Source organism: Artemia sp. Qi Xiang Cuo, unplaced genomic scaffold, assembly GCF_049724085.1.
Source record: "Artemia sp. Qi Xiang Cuo unplaced genomic scaffold, ASM4972408v1 HiC_scaffold_3180, whole genome shotgun sequence".
Classification (NCBI taxonomy): Eukaryota; Metazoa; Arthropoda; class Branchiopoda; order Anostraca; family Artemiidae; genus Artemia; species Artemia sp. Qi Xiang Cuo.
The window spans coordinates 170,362-189,481 of NW_028300574.1; the positions used below are offsets into that span (position 1 = coordinate 170,362).

Consider the following 19,120-nt stretch of genomic DNA (forward strand, 5'->3'; position numbering starts at 1 on the left):
ACCATTCAGGGTATATATTTGCACCTTAGGGGGGGGGGGGATGTTGGTGATAAAGCTTAAACTTACCTCTCATTTACAGCAGAAATAAAATTTACCCCCACCCCCTTAATGTGCAAATATATAGGCTACCCTGAATTGATCTATATAGGGGTGGGGGTAAAATTCATTTCTGACAAAAATGATTAGCCTATTATATTTGGAAAGAGCACAAAAAAGGCATCAAGTAGTATGATTACTTTATTCATAGCCTAAGTCATTAGTATGAACTGCTAAAAATTTACCCAAATATATACCCTGAAACTGTATATATAGGGATGGGGTTAAAATTCATTTGTGGCAATAATGATTAGCCTATTAGGCTATATTTGGAAAGAACATAAGGAAAAGCATAGAGTTGTATGTTTGCTTCTTTTGTGTCAATAATATGAACAGCAAAAAAATTTACCTAAATCTTACCCCAAAATACTTTTTAAACTAAGATAAATCTTACTTATCTGAAGTTTTCAGGCATGCAAACACATCTCTGAAGTCAATATTAGGAGCATGTTGTCTGAGGTAACCAGCTGGAAGAGCAACAAAAAATGCTTTTAATTGTTCAAGGACATCAATTTGGTTCTTTCCGACGCTAAGTGACTCAAAGAGTCTAGCAAGATCTTCCATTTTTTAAGATTTAACCAGAGAGAGGTCAGTGATAAGGCATTTCAAAAACACTTACTCTTCTTCAGTAGACAGGGTTGACAGAGCCACGTCTCAAGAAAAAAACCATGGCAAGGGTAAGAAAAAAATTCATGTTTGTCCATGTTTTTTACTGTAGCCAAAGATACGAAAAATTTGCTACGGCTATTCGATGACATACCCTTGGTTCACACAGATCCGGTTTTTTTCTCACGCAAAACGGCTCACGCATAACGGTTGAAACGCAAATATGGGATTGAGCAGGAAGCAGAAAAGACTATTAGCTCTATATTTACTCAAGAAAAGAAGTCAAGTATTACTTTTTGGCATTGCTTTGAATTTTGACCTTGTGTATAAATCTCAAGGTAAAGTTGCAGATTAGTTACGCCAGCAATATAGGGTGCAGAGACAGTCTTTAGTAGAGGCAAGATATAAAATAAACAACTCACTTTTTACCTATCCTGGTTCAGTTGGGCAGTACCTCTGCACCCTATACTGCAGGAGTAGGTAACGTGCATCTTAGCCAATCTGAGAATTCCCTTTCAAAGTGGGTCTATCCATTTTTTTTTGGGGATGGGGTCATTTTTATGCTACTACATGTTCAAAAACTACATTTTAAGTTTTATTTTCCAGTACTCTTAAAGGGAGGAAGGTTACCTGAAGGTAGTCCTTTTTTCTACCTGTCTATACTTCAGCTTAGAATTTTGATCTTGATTTTTTTTTTTGAATTTGTGATTTTTTATTGACAACAAACACACATTTGCCAAAAATATCAAAAATTACAATTAAATATAAAAAATGGCAAAACTCACAGCTAGCTTTGAATCTTGTTTTGCCTCTAACTTATGAAAAAAGATCATTATTACTCAAACTGCTAAAATACAATTAGTTAGTTTCCACACTTTTCCTCAAGTTTCACGGTTAGTTCGAAAAAAACAGTTTGATGTTCATTGAAGGTAGTCGCATTTTATAACTTTTTATAATTAAGATTATACTTTTTCTCCTGATTTTTTTTTTTTTTTAATTTTTGATTATTTATTGACAACAAAAACGCATTTGACAACAATATCAAAAATGACAAATAAATACAAAAAATGGCAAAACTCACAGCTAACTCACCATTGAATCTTGTTTTGCCTCTAACTTATGAAAGAAGATCATTATTACTGAAACTGCTAAAATGCTTTATTTTATGTATATTGGTGTTAATACTTTAATTCTGTTGCGTTTGCATTTCAAATACAATCTGATAGTTTCCACACTTTTCCTCAGGTTTCATGGTTAGTTCAACAATCTCAATTTGATGTGAAATTTGTCTTCAAATAAAATAAATTGAATTCAAATAAATTGAATAGATCTTCGTTCATAAAGATGCATTACGGAAGTGCACGGTTTGCATTTTTTTTCCCTGTGATAGTTCGTCGAATGCGTTGGAATATTTCAACGTATCTTGCAAACCAGCACAACGTTGAATATTCCGTCATTAGGGAGAAATCGTGAGTAAATGCAAAAACCGTGAGATCACATCTGTGTGAACCGAGAGTACAGCTAGGTTCTGATTAGAAGTACATAACCGTAACAGAAGTAAGAAACTGCCATAAGCACAATGCTGGTCTCAAATTAGGCTAGACCCTCGCGTCCTTTTTCTTCCGGCCGATTTCTTCATACGAAAAGATAGGCGATTCAGCCGGAAGAAAACGTTTGCTTGAAAAAACGTGGGGGCTCTAAGCTGATTAGATGCGCTAGACTTTCCTACTTCTGTTACGGCCATTTACTTTTGGTTCTGACAGAGCGGGATTCGGATTCATGCCCCGGATCGACTGTTTTGCAACATGGAGATAAAATGGCATTCTGTCGCTAGGTGACGGGAATCGAAAACTGTTGTGATTTCCCTCTCTGCTGATAGAAGTACTGTGGTGCGCAAGAATGAAAATCTGACTGACCTTGTGCCTTGAATAGAACTTAATCGATTCACAACATATGGGAAATACAAAAAAAAGTTATAAATGCATTCTACATTCTATAACGAGTATTCAAATTCCAATCAGGTATGGTTTATTCGTGAACTTCAAATAATAATTTCAAATAACGATAACAAACTTTAAATAATGACAAAAACATTTAAAGTTCCTCGCGAACACACAAGGAGGGATTGTTTCTGTTCGCGACGGTATTTCCCTTCTCTCCCCCTTTCCCTTCCAGCGTCAAGCATCCAAATTTCAAATTCAAATTCATTTAATTCAAAAACAAGACATAGCTCTCGTGGGCAAAGCCCAAATATGATGTCTCTTAGTCATAATTAGCAAAATAAATTTGTCTGATAAAACTTCATCAGTGTAAATACACTAAAGGAAAAAAACACTTGAGATTGAGAATAAAATTATCTGATAAAACTTCGTCAGGATAAAATAAACTAAACAATAAAAACACTAGAGATCATTGTAATATTTCACAAAGCTTGGCACAAAGCTTTTACTGTAGCGCATGGTGTTACAGTGGACTGGGGTTAGTTTCGGAACTTTCTCAGCCACTCCCCTGGGGGGACGAGATCTTATAGGGACAAAAGGTGGGGGAAGGAATGATCGGTAGATGGGATGTTGAAGGAGGGTGGAGCCAAATCTTTGGCATAATTTTCCTCGACGAGAAGAAAGGGATTCAAGTTTAAATTCCTTGAGGTAAAAGGAGTAAGGTATAGGGGAACCGCCATAATTGATTTGCAGTGATCTCTTCTGAACTCGTTCTATTTTATCAATTTCATCCTGGGTAAGGGCAAAGTGCCAAACTGGACAAGCATATTCAACTAAGGGGCGGATGAAAGTGTGAAATATTAGTTTCAGCTTGTCCTTAGGAACTCGAAAATTTTTCAGTGTTTTTAGCATTTGGATTGCGCCGTTAGCTGTTTTTACAATTGGCTTTGTATTCTCCCGCCATGAGAGGTCAGAAGAAATCACCACACCAAGTAAAGTTATTTTATGGCTTATTATCTCGGAAGCAATAGGAGGTTCGAAAGACGGTTGAGTATTCTGAAGAAAAGAAAATGTTGTGACCGAGTATTTGTCTTTATTCCCGACCATGTTTAGTTCAGCAACCTCTGAGGTAACTTGGTCAATGAAACTACCAGCATTGCTCTTCTAATCCTTAGATACGACTTTCGTTAAGGACAAATCGTCAACGTATTTCCATCTGTCCTCTAGCTCACGAGCAATTTCATTTATCATGAGGAGGAAGCCCAGCGGCCTGATCACAGTTCCTTGTGGAATTCCACAAAAAACTGGCAGAGAAGTGGAAAATTGGTCTTTATGCTTCACAGTTTGCTCTCTATTTGTTAAGAAGCTCTTGATGATTTTAATAATAAAGCTGGGTATATTTTTTCTGCCATTTTTTCTAATAGGGTTTTGTGATCAACAAAGTCAAATACTTTTTTGAAATCAAAGGTTCATCCAGGTGTTTTAAAATAAAATAAATTAAATTAACGAGGTAATGAACTGTCGAACACTTAGGGATGTTACCAAATTGCTTTCGATCAGTTACTTTCAAAAGACATTTTTTCCGCCATGCGGCAACAAAGCTTTCGTATATTCTGCTAAAAACTGACGTAACTGTGATCGCCCGGACACCAGAGAAATCATTAGCTGCTCCTTTCTTTGGAATGGGAGTAATAAACCCTTTCTTTCCATTTCTTTGGAAAATATCCTGTTTTTGTTATATTATTCAAAATCCCTACTGAGTGAATAGGGGATATACCACTCGTGTGGAACCGGGACATACTGATTTACTCTCATGAGAGCCGACACCGTTTCTGGATCCAACTTAATTCTTGGAGGTGTTTTATTCAACCTAAGCAGGGAAAATTGTCTTTCCGCTGCTGGTGATGAATGTGGCAGAGACACAAGTATCTGCATGAACGCTGGCAGCGCACTGAACATGGGGTTGTCACCAGTGTCAGTGAGCTTGCGAAGCTCACACCAAAATGCCCCTGGTTCTTTTTTTACCAAATCACCCAGAGAATCGCGAATAATTCTCAGCTTCCGCCAGTCTCTGTCGAGTTGGTCTATATCAAAACTCACGGTAGCGGAAAACCGTGAGTAAATTCCTACCAAGCTATTTATACGGTCACTTACCGCTACCTTTGGGTCAATGCACTCCAGCTGAACTAAACGCTCGTCACTGGAATCGACCCTTCTAATGATTTCCTCACACAGTCTTTGGTAAAACATGACACACTTGTTTTTAACGGAAATCAACTTGCGACTAAAATCACAGAACGCCAGAAACTTGGGCCCAAAGTAGTCGTTTTCGTAAGGTCTGAGATTGTTCGGGGACCACACATTTATTTTGAAGGGGTCTGTTCTGTCTACAGCTTCCTGTTTAATGAAGTTCAGCATAATTTCCTTCAATGTTGCCTGGACTTTCTTCAGGCTTTGGTGAACCCTGACACTTTCATTTTGAAACTCAAGATTTAACTCGTTCACGACAAGCAATACATACCCCAGAAAGAGGTAAAAAAGACGAAGCCTAACATTCCCAAGTCGCTCATGAATGCTCACAGCTATGGGAATATTATCAGCAACCATACTCTGAAAATAAATTTTTAGAGCATCCCACTGCTCAAACAACCTCTTCACAACTTGCTCCATTGCTTGCCAGCGTGTCTTCGACGGGTAAAGTATTGCGTGTTCAGCAACTTTTACGAACTTCTGACACTCGGCAGATTCACTTTTCCTTTTGGGGCTATAAGCGACAAAATTGCGCACGTCATGAGCAAATTGTACTATTTCAGGATCTAGAACATCGCAAGCGGTGGCCGAACACGGAGCGAAAGAATGGCAAATGCACCCAAAAATGGCGAGCCACGGCACATCTTTTTTTTTTAAACGCAGCCAGGCTAGACCCGCTTGTTTACCGAACATCACACTTGCATTATCAGACACAAAACCAATGAGGTTGACTAAAGGGATATCTCTGTCGCACATAGCTCTCCTTTACAGCCATTTCCAACTTACTTTGGTGAGGGCAAAAGCAGGGGCAGATTTTTTGTTTTGTGGCATGGATAAAACGTTAAAACGGGATACCACCAGATGGCTAATTTGACAATATATATATATATATATATATATATATATATATATATATATATATATATATATATATATATATATATATATATATATATATATATATATATATATATATATATATATATATATATATATATTTATATATATTGTCAAATTAGCCATCTGGTGGTATCCCGTTTTAACATTTTATCCATGCCACAAAACATAAAATCTGCCCCTGCTTTTGCCCTCACCAAAGTAAGTTGGAAATGGCTGTAAAGGAGAGCTATGTGCGACAGAGATATCCCTCTCACAAAGAAACATATTAAGAAAACAATTCTTACGGACATCCACCACATGGCTAATTTGGGAGTAAAGTTCATTTGTGATGCAAATGGATGTTATATTTAGATTGAGGGAGCAATTCTGGGTATACATTTGCACATTAGAGGGGTTGTATACTCTGTGAATATATAGGTTCTAATGAATTCATGAATTTCTTAGAAAAACAAGGAAAGAAGTGAAGATAAAGGTTCTCCCCCTGCAAAACGTGTTAACTAGGATTATTCTACATATGGAGTAAGAATCGTTTTCTTAATATGTTTCCTTATGTTCAGCTGGGCTCCTAGGCTTAAAGTACTGGTTGGCTGGTTGGCTAATTTAAAGATTTGTATTTATATACACTGTCAAAATAGCCATCTGGTGGTATCCCGTATTTTAAGCCTAGGAGCCCAGCTGGACAAAAGGAAACATATTAAGAAAACAATTCGTACTCCATAATATGTAGAATAATCCTAGTTAACACATTTTGCAGGGGTAGAATCTTTATCTTCACTTCTTTCCTCACTTTTCTAGTTTTTCGAAGAAATTCATGAATTTCTTAGAACCTTTATATTCACAGAGTATATACCCCCACCCCTCTAATGTGCAAACATATACCTAGAATTACATCCTCAGCCTAAATATAACATCCACTTACATCACGAATGAACTTTACTCCCATATTAGCCATGTGATGGATATCCTGGCCGCAGATGTAAGAGTTGTGAGGCAACCATTTTGGTTGCCTCTGGTCCGCTAACCCATTTTGGCTTGCCGTACAGATTGATTTTCTGAGTGACGTCAATTCCATACCATGTGAAAAACAATTCATGTTATATTGAAAAATCCATGTTTTTTATTGAAAAATCCATGGAAATCCATGGCAATTACAAAATCCATGTCAGGGGTTGAAAAATACATGTTTTCATGGATATATCCATGGCGGTGGCAACCCTGTCTGTAGACAAGCACCTATAATCTCTTCAGGCTTAGAACTCAGCATCTCAAAACTGCTCCCCAACGGTTCGTCTATTCTCACAGCTGAAAAAGCTGCAGCCATATACGAGGCTCAAAAGTTAGTTCACGCAAATTCTCCTCCCAGGAAAAAGGCATTTGTATTCTCAGACTCCCTATCATCTCTACAAATCATTAGGAAAATTCAATTTGAAGTCGCAGACAGATATTTCCATCGGTTGCGAGAATTGACAATAGTCCTCGTCAAAGAGGGGATAAAAATTGCTTTCCAACATGTCCCCAGGCACCAGGGAATACGTTTTAACGAGGAGGTTGGTAAACTGGTAAGCCAGGCAATTCAGAGGTCTTCCGGAATCGGCCAAAACTCTGTGTACACCGCCCTTGGGGATACACCGAAGCATAGAAATTTCACTTCACTATAGATCGTTGAAGCTCAAATTTAAAGACTGCAGGGATAATTTGGAATTTCTGAAGATTAAGAGCCAAGCCATGATTCTCCGGAGGAAAGAACACTTTTGGAACAAATATTTAAGCCCTCTTTGTCGCTAATATACATCAACAGCTAAAGCTATTCAGGATTTCCTGTTTAAATGCCCAAAGTCAACATTAATCTCCAAGCTTAAAATAACCACCAAGAAATTCAGATTTCTGGAAGATATAAAGCTGTTGCTAGAAGCAAACCTCCTATCCCAGAAAGATAGATGGATTTTCAAGAGAATGATTGACTTCCTACGAAGTCGCAAAATTTTGTAAAAGATTTTTTTAAATGATAAAAAGAAGGGTCAACAAGCAGAGAAAGGTCCTGTCACAAAAGCTATAGGGGTACCTGCCGAGTATTTATTCTTAAATTGTGGGGATTTGGTAGCAGGACTTTACACTTCCTTTGTTTTGTCCTATGAAAAAGTAAAATGAGTTTTTTCCTTTCTTGGAAGATAAAAATCAATGCCATGGAGCAGGATAAACCAACTTCGTAGCTACAAGGACCCCGAATAATGGGAGCCCAAGTATTTTTTGCCGAAGAAGAAGAAAATGCTTCGGAAATTCTAGCTGACGTTGGATTTTGATTAAATTGGATGTTACGAAGATAAAATTATTCATTTTTAAAACGAATAGCAATTACGTTATTTAACTACAGGTAGAATGATATCACCCTCAAAATTTGAGAGCGTAACCCTCCGTTCAAATGATACTTTACTTTTTTAACTCGAGGTAAATAAACTAGCCGGGAGTTAAATTTTTCTACTCTGTCTTCATCGTGTACTGAGTTAGATTGTTAGATGATTAATAAAATTAGAATTTCTTGTAAATAACTTTTCAAATTGAAATTCTTCAATGTGCTCCGAGAACGATAATAATCTTTTAAATAGCGTACCTTTACAAATAGCTTTTGACTGATATCAGGTTGGAAATTGTTGACGCTATTCCATTTGTAAAGTGTTATCACTTGAACAGTAATAGACACACAGGGGTTTTTACTAGGTCTTCTGCTAGGAATATGTTGGAGCCAATTGTAGTCATATTGACAAGCTTTACTGATAAAGATGATATTATGCGGAAATATGGAAAGCTCAAAGGGTCTCACAAAAGTATCAGTTACGATACTTTCGTAACTGATCGTAACTCGAGACCTAGCGCGTCACCCTTAAGAACTTTTAGTATACGGATATAGTCTACGCGCTTCTACTACTCCGTTAGTGAAAGTGGTAGAAGTCACAGTTATTTCAAAAAGGATTAACATTTGGCTTGAAGCTAAGAAAAATTTGCAAGCGAAAAACTGAACGCGTGTAGAGGATAACTGTTTTAATCCGTTAAAAATCTCTGTTAGTGCGTCTAACGCGATCATCCTTCACTTGCCAAATGAAAACTGATTTTTGTCGTTCGATTTCCTTATGTTATCTCGTTTGTTTCCTTCTTTTGGTTTGAGTGTCTCTTTTGTATATTGATTGTTATATTTATTATGTGTGTGTGTGTTGATCTTCAAATGAATCCATCGATGATCCCTTTTCCTTATTTTTGCTTGTTTCCCTTATTTTTGTCTTATCTATCCTTACTTTTTCTCACTTATCCTTGTCTCTATTATATTACTTTTTTCCCCTATCTTTTTTCCTCTTCACTATTCTTTGTTTCAGATGTAGTTGTTTCAGCTATTCTTTTTTGTTTCTCAGTTTCGTGTGTGCACAAAAATGAGTTCAGCCTTACCTGTGTATAGATGCCATAGCTGTGTTGTGACGTTGACAACCTTTGGTCTGGTGAGTTTGGTCGCGGAGTGGAAATAGCATTTACCGTAAGTAAAATAAAAACTTCTTTTGGTGATCACGGTGGTATCAACTCTTTGAGGGAGCGTTTTATTGAGTTACAAAATAATCACTTAGATATTTATAGTACAACTAATAATTCAGTTGGAAGTAGAATTCAGAAGAATAACAATCCTAATATGGCTATTGAAACTAAGTATGTTTCGCAATTAAATGGTTCTGCCTCCTCTAAACGAGATCGTATTTTCTCTTTGCTTCACCTTAACATTCAGGGACTTTTCCCTTCTTTTGATGAGCTGAAATGGATCGTCAGTGGTGAAGCTCCTGATATTATTGGATTATGCGAAACTTTCCTGGATTCAAATAAGGATATGTTTTTAGATATTCCAAGATATAGGAGGGACAGGTGGAACCGGAAACTGATGGTGAGAGGTGGCCTTGCCCTTTATATTGCCGATTGCCTTGCATAAAATGTCCGAAGTGATTTGAGCAGAAATGAGGAAAGAATCTTTGAACCCCTTCTTATTGAGATTAAATCAGGGCGTAAGGATTTAGCTGTGAGTTTGGTTTACAGGTCACCTAGCGGGTCTGTTCCTTCACTTATGAAAATTCTGGAAGAGGTTTAAGACTTAGTCCAAAAGTATCCCTGTGAAGTAATCCGTATGGAGGATTTCAACCTCAACCTGCTGGATCAAAATTTTGGTTCAGCTACATATCTTTTTTTATCAACGATACTCTCTGCGGGAACTCTACCTTCAGTTTGTATACCAGCCCGAGTTACTGAGACACATGCGTCTCATATTGATAATATTTTTTCGTCACTAGATCTATTAGATAATTCGGTGCTGGTTACTGACATTTGTGATCATTTTCCCGCTATTTCCCGATATGAGAGTGCTGATCAAGCGTAGGGCATAGCACCACCAACTAATCTCCAATTTTTTTGTTTTGGTATTACTGAGCTGAGTCAACTTAATTCTCGTCTGATTGATCAGCCATGGGATAGTTTGATGTCTGAATCGGATTTTAACCACTCCTTTGATTTATTTTATGATTTAGTGAAAGAAGGTATCCTAGAAGTTTGCCATCAGAATCCAGCGCTTCATACTTTGAAAATTATAGCACCGCTAAATCCGTGGATGACTCCAGGTCTCCATAAAATGTGCAAAAGGAAAAATTATTTGTGGAAGCTTTATAAGGCTTTATCATCTACAGCTCATCATCAACAGTTCAAGGCCTATAGGAGTATATTTAATTCTCTGTCCCGGAAGACAAAGTCTTCCAGCAGTTTTGGTCTTCAAAAACACAAAACAAAACCATGTGCACTGTGAAAAAGTTCAGATTGGAAATTGCCTCAATTGGTGAGACATAGACATTTTTCCTATATTCTGTGATTTTTCCCATATTGCAAAGACCTAGAGTGTTCATTAAATTGTGATTTACCTTAAATTATAAATCTGATTGCTGTGTTTAAAGACTATTCTTTTAAAGTCTATTCCCTAAGGAATTGAATTATTTGCCGATTACCATATTCGCATTGCCAGCACCACAATTTAAGGAATTATTTTCGGGCGGAACGGAGAAGCATTTCACGGGCCGTCCGAAAGTGAAAAAGAAGAGGAATGCTTTTTAGATGCCCTCCCAAGTCATCAACTTCTGTGAAGCATGCTAGTATCCGTAAAAACCAAACAGCTGAAAAAGAAAAAAACAATCCAAGCTACCAAGAACGATAATTTTTAGATACTATCTCAACCCAAACCACCAAGGAAAAGATCAAGATGTTCACCAAACGCACAACCTAATATTGAAGAAAACATAATCAAAACAGATCGGATTTCAGTTTTGATTAGGAAAACTAATGGAGAGCCGTTTCAACAAGAAGAGATCCTAGATTTAAAGAAATTAATATTTTCGGCTGCAAAAGCTAATTTTTATGTGTGTCTTCTTAGATCAGGTATGGCTGAAATTTTTTTCAAAATGAAAATTTGGCAAACATTTTGATTCAAAAGTCTAACACGTTATCTTTTGCAGGTACCACAGTCGAATGTAAAATTGTAATAAAAAAGGCCCTCCACAAATATGTGGCATATGGACTGGACCTTTCTAATGAAGAAATTCAGCTTGAGCTACTAGATGCATCAGGATGGCTAGTAGAACCAGCAACTGTAACTAGACTTTGACAAAAGGAGGAAGGTGATCTAGTGGACAGTAAATCTGTCCTGATAACCAGCCAAAATGAGATAAAAGTTGGATTGTATCTGTACGGCCAAAAAGTATGGTACAACCAGTACAAACCGAAACCGTTCCAGTGCACTATTTGTTTGATGCACGGCCATACCAAAAATAACTGCAAGCAAACGATTCCTGCCTGTCCACAATGTGGAGGAACGGGTCACAATCAAGATGCTTGTAAAGCACGAGAACCATACTGCAAGAATTGTAAAACATATGGCCACTCTTCCCTGCAAAAGAAAATTTGTCCTTCGTATCAGAAAAGAGCAGTTATAGTAAGGTTGTCACACCAAATGAGACTTCCGTACTCTGTGGTAGCAGCAAGAATTCCCAATTCAGAATTAGCTCAAAGACTGACAACAAGACCAGGTCCCTCCACAGCAAACCCCACGAAAGAGAGGGTGAGTCAACCTCAAAATAGAGATTTGGAAAGCAGCAGAGGTGCTAACCAAAAACAGCAAATATATGGCATTACACCTCTACCATCAACAAAAAAAAACACAAAGAAAAGACAAACAATCTTCTCAGCACAGACCACAGTGTAAGGTTGCCCCTACTATCAGGGCTAATAAATTTGGTAGCGTGTTACAAACTGAGGCTTGGGTAAGAAATCGGTACTCAAAATTCAGTGACAACTGCTTTTTATTACAAAAGAAGATAAAAAGAAAAATATTCTAATTCTGATTATGTTGAATATTTCTAAACCTCTTCTAGGTCTAATGTCTAATGGTCTACTTGTTCAATCCACCAATGTTTACCGATAAGAAAAAGATTAAATTAATTCTAGGCTATCGAATGTGTCTACTTAAAAGAGTTACACTTGAATAGCTAGTCAAGGCTTGAGTTCTGGGTTATTAAAATCCTTTGGTTCAAACTATTGCTGAGCTAAGCTAAGAATAACCGTACTTGATTCTATTTCAATTTACATTGACCCAAACCAAGAGATCCTCTTATTATTTCTTAAAAAGGGTGTATTCCTTGGACCTTTAGTAAGCTTTAACTTTAGCAGGGAAAACTCTTAATTGAAAATATCTGGACATAAAGGTTTGGAAATTCTTAAATCGACAATACTGTTCCCTTTTTCCCTAACCTACCTGTATAAACATTAAGGCCACCTTTGAATAAACATGCAGTACGGGTTTAACGAAATGAAAGAATGATTAAAAAGGGAACGGTGTTCCTCTCCGTATAAACGTTTGAAGATTGTACAAAAGGGGAAGGCAAGTAATCTTATTGTCCGATAATTCCAATTTTTGGATATAAGGTCTTTATAAAGTCAAGCTAAGTCCCAAGGAACTCTAGCCTAAAAGGGGGAGAAAAAAGGCTCGTGTTATTGTTGACTTCTTGGTCAAGGTTCCTTTCGTCTTTAAACCCTCAGTTATTCAAAGCTTAAATTTCTGGGAAGAAATTTAATTTAGCTTATTCTAACCTTAAAATGCTGTTTTGTCCAAATGGCTCAAACCTTGTCTAAGCGGAAATACTACCGAACTATAATCCCAAAATCACCAACTTATAGTAAAATGTTAGATTTCAGCACTAGTTGTTATTATTTTCTCCTATATACGTATTAAAGTTGTTTCCAAATAATAGAAATCTTTAGAGGTTTTCTTCTTATTTTAATTTTATCTTCAAACTTTTATCTCCAAGGGGAGTTCAGACCGACAGTGGTAGTCTATCTTAATTACAAAGTAAAACACTTACTCCTTGTTTGATCCAAAAAAGACTACCCAGTTTTCGTCCCCGAATCCCTATTTTATGTTTTGTCTTATTTTGTTATTCTTTTCTCTCATTGGCCAGAGACCAGTTTTGATGTAATCCTAATAATAAGTCTTTTGTTCAAAAAGTTAGTTTCCGCTTTCTTTATTAAAAACCCTGTTTTGTCACGTGATACAAATCGCGTAATATTTCTTACTGTTGACCTCTCGAGTTTGAAACGGCGTGGTATTTGCATTTTATAGCCCTTGATGGATTAAGGGTATTCTTATTCAAATGTAATGTTGCTTGTTTTCCTTACACATAGAAAATTAATACTACGTTACCTTTATAATTACTCAAGAGTCATACTTTGCTATTTTTACAATTTTGTCAGGTTATGATGGCTTTCCCACATTCTCACAACAGGCAGCCTCAGGTTCAAGCGAGTTGGAAAAAATTGCAACTTATTTAACAGTTAGCCATCTGATCCAATCCAGTGGAGAAACACAGCAAGTGAAGGCAATTATTATTAGGAAAGCTATCACAACGCTCCTTGGCCCAACCATTTGGGCTTCGGCAACTGCTGAATTTCAGCTCCTGAAAAGTGCAATAGCCATCCCCATTTTGTTCCAAAAAAGTGAAAACGAAGAGGCAGATGGAAAAGATTTGGTAAGCCTAAAGTAAGTTAGCAATAAGAAAAAGCACCTCGTACCCAAACTAGTCGAAATCATCAAGCAGATAGAAAAAGGGACGACGATCTCCTCTCCTTTGCAAGCGACAGTAAAACAATTAATATGGCACATCTAGATGGAAATAATGGACCTTAATGCACTAAAAATCCTCCAATGGAATGTGATTTCCTTAAACTCGACTAAGCTTCTAGATTTAACAAATTGGCTAAGCACAAATAATGCTGACATTGTATGTCTGCAAGAGACAAATCTACATAGGCTAAAAAAGATTATCATTCCTGGTTTTAAAATATATAGAAAAGATAGGTCTTCCGACCGCAAGGGTGGAGGTGTTGCTGTACTTGTGAAAAATAATCTATCTCACTCTGCAGTGGCAATTAAACCATATAATCACGATGTAGATGTGGTTGGGGTCATTCTTCACTTAAACAATGGTGATCACCTTAAAATATGTTCATTTATAATCCCAATGGAAGAAATCCAATTTTTGATGTATTACGTGAACAGCTAACCGGGCAAAAAACAATTTTGTGTGGTGATTTTAATGCCCATAGTTCCCTGTGGGAGGATGTAAATCAGTCAAACACTGCAGGAAAGAGCATTGAAAAAGCAATTCTAGAGGTCCCAGATGCTTTAGTCCTTATACCGTTTGGTCTAAACACCTATTACAATATAAGGAACGGAAGATTCTCAATAATTGACCTACAGATAGGACCAGCATATCTACTTCCACATGTAACAATACGCAATGTACAACACCTACAGACAGACTATTCTGCAATTCTGACCACAATAAATGATACGAGCTGTGACACTGTGCCACCTAACTTTAGATTTGATTATAAGAAAGCTGATTGGCAAAGGTTCAAACACATCTTAAGTAATACAAATTATGAAGCGGTTTTTCAAGCTCTGGAAGTTGACCAAAAAGCTGAAATCCTGACATGTGTTCTAAAACAAGCTACTTTAGAATCCATTCCAAGATCTTCCAACCACCCTACACTACGCCAACCAAAAAAGATAAACAAAATATGGTGGAACAATGATTGTAAAAAGGCCGTCGATGAAAAACGCAAACTTAGAAACAGGTTTCAAAAATTTCCTAGCACAGAAAATCTTTTACATCTCCGTAGAACAGTAACTAAAGTCAAAAAAGTAGTTCTAAATGCAAAGAGATCAACATGAAAAATTTTCTCAAATAAACTAGACATGAATAGCCCACTGTCAAATGTCCATAGCCTCATCAATCGATTGGCGGGAAAAAACCCCAAAGATGGTGTTATACCGACATTGCAGCATAACAGCATTCTCCTTACCAGTAACCAACAAAAGCGGAGGCCTTTTCCAAATATATCGAACATCCAGCCCCCAGTAAATTTCCTCATCTCACCCCGCATGTCTGCAAACTCCATAACAAAACAAAGGCCAAGGAGGAACTTCTGGAACTATTTACATAACGAGAGCTTCTTGAAGCTCTGGAGGAAGTGAATGTGGACTCAGCATCTGTAGAGGATGAAATAAGTTACTTGATGTTAACCAATTCAGAGCCGAGATTTAGAATAGCTCTAATCGATGTATATAACGAATCCTGGAAGCAAAGTACTTTTCCCAAAATTTGGAAGAAGTCAATAATTACTCCTGTGAATAAACCGAACAAACCACCAGAAAGGCTATCTTCTTACAGGCCTATATAACTCTTACCCGTCCTTGGAAAAATTATGGAAAAGATGATAAAGAAAAGGCTTGAATGGTTTTGTGAATATAATGGCCTTTTTCCGCAACAGCAGTGTGGTTATAGGAAAGGCTTCAACACAATTGATTGTATACTCATGCTGGAGGAGGCTATTAAAAATGCTAAAAGTCAAAAGAAGGTCCTCATAGCAGTATTTGTTGACTTCTAATCTGCTTTTGACAAAATATTAGAGAAGAAGTTATGTCAGATTTTAAAAACAATAGACTTCCCAGACAAATTCATCTATTTCATCTCTGATTTCCTTAATAATAGAACATTCAAAGTAAAGATCAATGAAGCTACATCCCCTACTCGTAGACTGCATCAGGGTTTACCGCAAGGATCGCCACTTAGCCCACTTCTTTTCCTCCTCTTTCTATCCAAGCTCGATTTTTCAAGTGAGAGTTTAGGGCTAGCAGCCTTTGCAGATGACCTCACCATTTGAAAAGTAGGATATTGCAATAATGAAGCAATTGGAAAGTTAAACGCTGCTCTGAACGAATTAGTTTGATTCTCCAAAGCATTTTGAATGAGTGTATCAGCCCAAAAAAACAAAAGCAATAATGTTCAATAACAAAAAAATTTCCACTCCAATGGCTCAAATAATTATTGGATGAGAGATACTTGATTTAGTCAAAGAATGCAGATTACTGGGATTGAAAATAGACCATCAAAGGACTTGGAATAAACAAGTAGACGTGATGAAAGGGGTCTGCCTGAAAAGGATTGTAATTCTAAAAAGACTTGCCTCTACCAAATGGGGAAACTCATCAACTGTATTAGGAACTTTTTACAAACAATATATAAGGCCAAAAATGGAGTATGGGATAGATGCCTATGGCCATACAAATAAAAAAACATGTTGAAATTGGGAAACTATCCAGAACATGGCACTCCGACTGGCTCTTGGCTTGTACCCACACACTTCTAGTGATCGCACTAGGAAACTAGCAGGAGTTGTCCCTATAAGCGAGAGAATAGCCAAAGCCACTGTTAAACATTATACCAGGATCCAAGCCTATGGGGAGCGGCACCCCATTTTCATTCTGTGTCTTGGGTGTGCTAGGCAGAAGAATAAAATCAGGATTGCATCATGGCAAGCTTTTTCAGCACTCTGTCCAAACTGGTCACTGGATAAAATTCATGTTGATTCTTTTAAATTTCCTCCTCCTTGGAAGTTTTGCCAACCAAATGTCAGCCTAAAGCTTATACAAGACAAAAAGGAGAATACCCCACACCAACTAATTAGGGCTGAATTTTTAAGAAAAAGGCTGCAGAGTTTAAAGATCATCTGCACATTTATACTGATGGATCCCTAGTAGGGAATAAATCTGCCGCAGCAGCAGTAATTCCACAAACCTCTCTGTCCATTCAAAAGCCTGTCCCACTGAACTCCTCAGTTTTGACGGCTGAATTGGCAGCAATAGTTGAATCACTAGAGGCGGTCAAAAATATTCCTCTCTATTTCAGCAAAGTAGCAATTTTCTCGGATTCTCAGACTGCTCTTAAACTAATCCAAACCTTAACCTGGAAAGCAAAGGACACTGATTTGCAGGAGATAAGAGAAAAGCTTGATTCTCTATACAAGATTGACATAACAGTGACTTTCCAGCATATTCCTAGCCATGTAGGCATCCACTATAACGAAAAAGTGGACATTCTTACTGCAGAGACTACAAAGTCAATCAACCCACAGTTTGCTAAAAATTATTCAATCGCACTTAGAGATGCAATTAGAAACCGCCATCCTTATAGAAAGCCTCCTCCTGCTTTGGCTCCAATTTTCAAAGAGCCTGAAATAAATTGGGCGTACTTTAAAATAAAAAGCTTAGCAGTAATACTGAGAAGAGAAGAATTCAGATGAAAGCAGTATAGTGACCCAAATTGTAGACTCTGCAACCTGACTGAAGAAACTTTGCAACACCTTTCCTTTGAATGCACTGCAAGTACTCCTAGAATTTATAAAGTACATACCCTATCCCAAAATTTTAAACTTCCACTAGATATTAACCTGATTGTGGATGTTCCCCTCCCAGCCTCCATTGAAAAGAAGTTTTACAGAGAGGCAATTGATGTGTTAATGAATTTAGATGTTCTTTGAGTGAGTACTATCTTCCTAAGTATTGTAACTTTTAATGAAGAGGGGTCGACAAGCAGAAGAAGGGGAGGGTCCTGTCGCAAGAGCCGTAGAGGTACCTGTCGAGTTTACTCTTAAATTGTGGGGGAATCGTAGCAGGACCCTACGCTTCCCTTGTTTGGCCCTTATGAAAAAGCCAATTTAGTTTTCTCCCCCCCCCCCTTGGAAGAATATAAATTTAATGACATGGAGGAGAATCCACCAACTTGGAGGCCAGAAAGACACCAAATGATGGAGTCCAAGTGATTTCTAACGAAGAAGAAGAAAAGTGCAGTTAGAAGCCGAAATGAGTCCGTTTAGGATTCCAGGTGCTTATTTTTAAGAAGAAGAAGAAGTCTAAGTATTATGATAGGAAATTCCTGAGTGTGGACAGGATTTTAGGACGACATGGTATATTATTAATTCAGTTCTTAGACCTACTACCCCTCTGCCTTCAGTCCCAGCAACTCTGATAGTCGATGGTAAAACTTCCAAGGATAAGAAGATGTTCAGCTAGAGCTTACCTCTTATTTTGCTAATACAGGGAAGATGACTGCTTCCTCTTAAGGCTCTGGAGCTTTTCGTTACGATTTTAAAGCCTATCTTGGACTCTAATGTTCAAAATCAATGGTCTTGAACTCTGTTTCTGAGTTTGAGGTAGCTCGTAATGGGAATACTCTTAAAGGATCATCGTCTTCAGGACCAGACAGAATTCTGTCACCGTTGGTTAAGCTTCTCAATCTGTCTTTCAAGATAGTAATTTTTTCTGAATCTCTCAAGCGAGCTAAGGTTACAGTGTTGTATAAAGGTGGCTCTCAGAGTGATCCTGCTAGTTATAGGCCAATTTCTTACCTATCTATTTTCAGCAAAATTTTTTAGAAGGCTATGCCATCTAGGCTTCTTTGTTTTTTGGAGACAAAAGAATTTTTCTAAGAATTCCAGTTCAGATTGCGAGCGAATCACTCTACAGGGCATGCTTGTAAAGCTCTCTTGAATGTCATTCATTCGGCAATAAATTCTGGTCTCATCCGGGCAGCTATATTTTTGGATGTTCGGAAAGCTTTTGATTATTTGACCCATCGGATTCTACTTTGGAAACTTCGCATGTAGGTATAAGATCAAATGCTTTCTTTTGGTTTGAACCACATCTTTCTGGCAGGCTTATTTCAATTCATACACTTTTCTATAGCCCTTCTGAAGTAGATTACGACGTACCTCAGGGATCTGTACTTGGCCCCGTTTTATTTCTGATTTATGTTAATGATCTGATTTCAAACGCACCACCAAAAACCCCAGGCCTCTAGCATGTTGCACGCTGTGTCATCCTGATGTTCCTTCGTGTTCCAATACTACTTCTAATGAAGATTGTC

At 37.5% G+C, this 19,120-nt stretch overlaps 1 protein-coding gene across 2 annotated transcripts in view; it reads right to left on the minus strand.

Annotated features, from left to right (window-relative positions):
* The window catches only part of LOC148938520 (26S proteasome non-ATPase regulatory subunit 5-like), a 49,490-nt gene extending 48,773 nt beyond the window's left edge, over positions 1-717 (minus strand). For both annotated transcript variants that reach the window (XM_089107730.1, XM_089107729.1), the window contains exon 1: positions 491-717. In XM_089107730.1, coding sequence (XP_088963856.1) covers positions 491-660 — 170 coding nt within the window. In that variant the 5' untranslated portion in view covers positions 661-717. The remainder of the gene's footprint in view (positions 1-490) is intronic.
* Between the last annotated feature and the right edge of the window lie 18,403 nt (positions 718-19,120).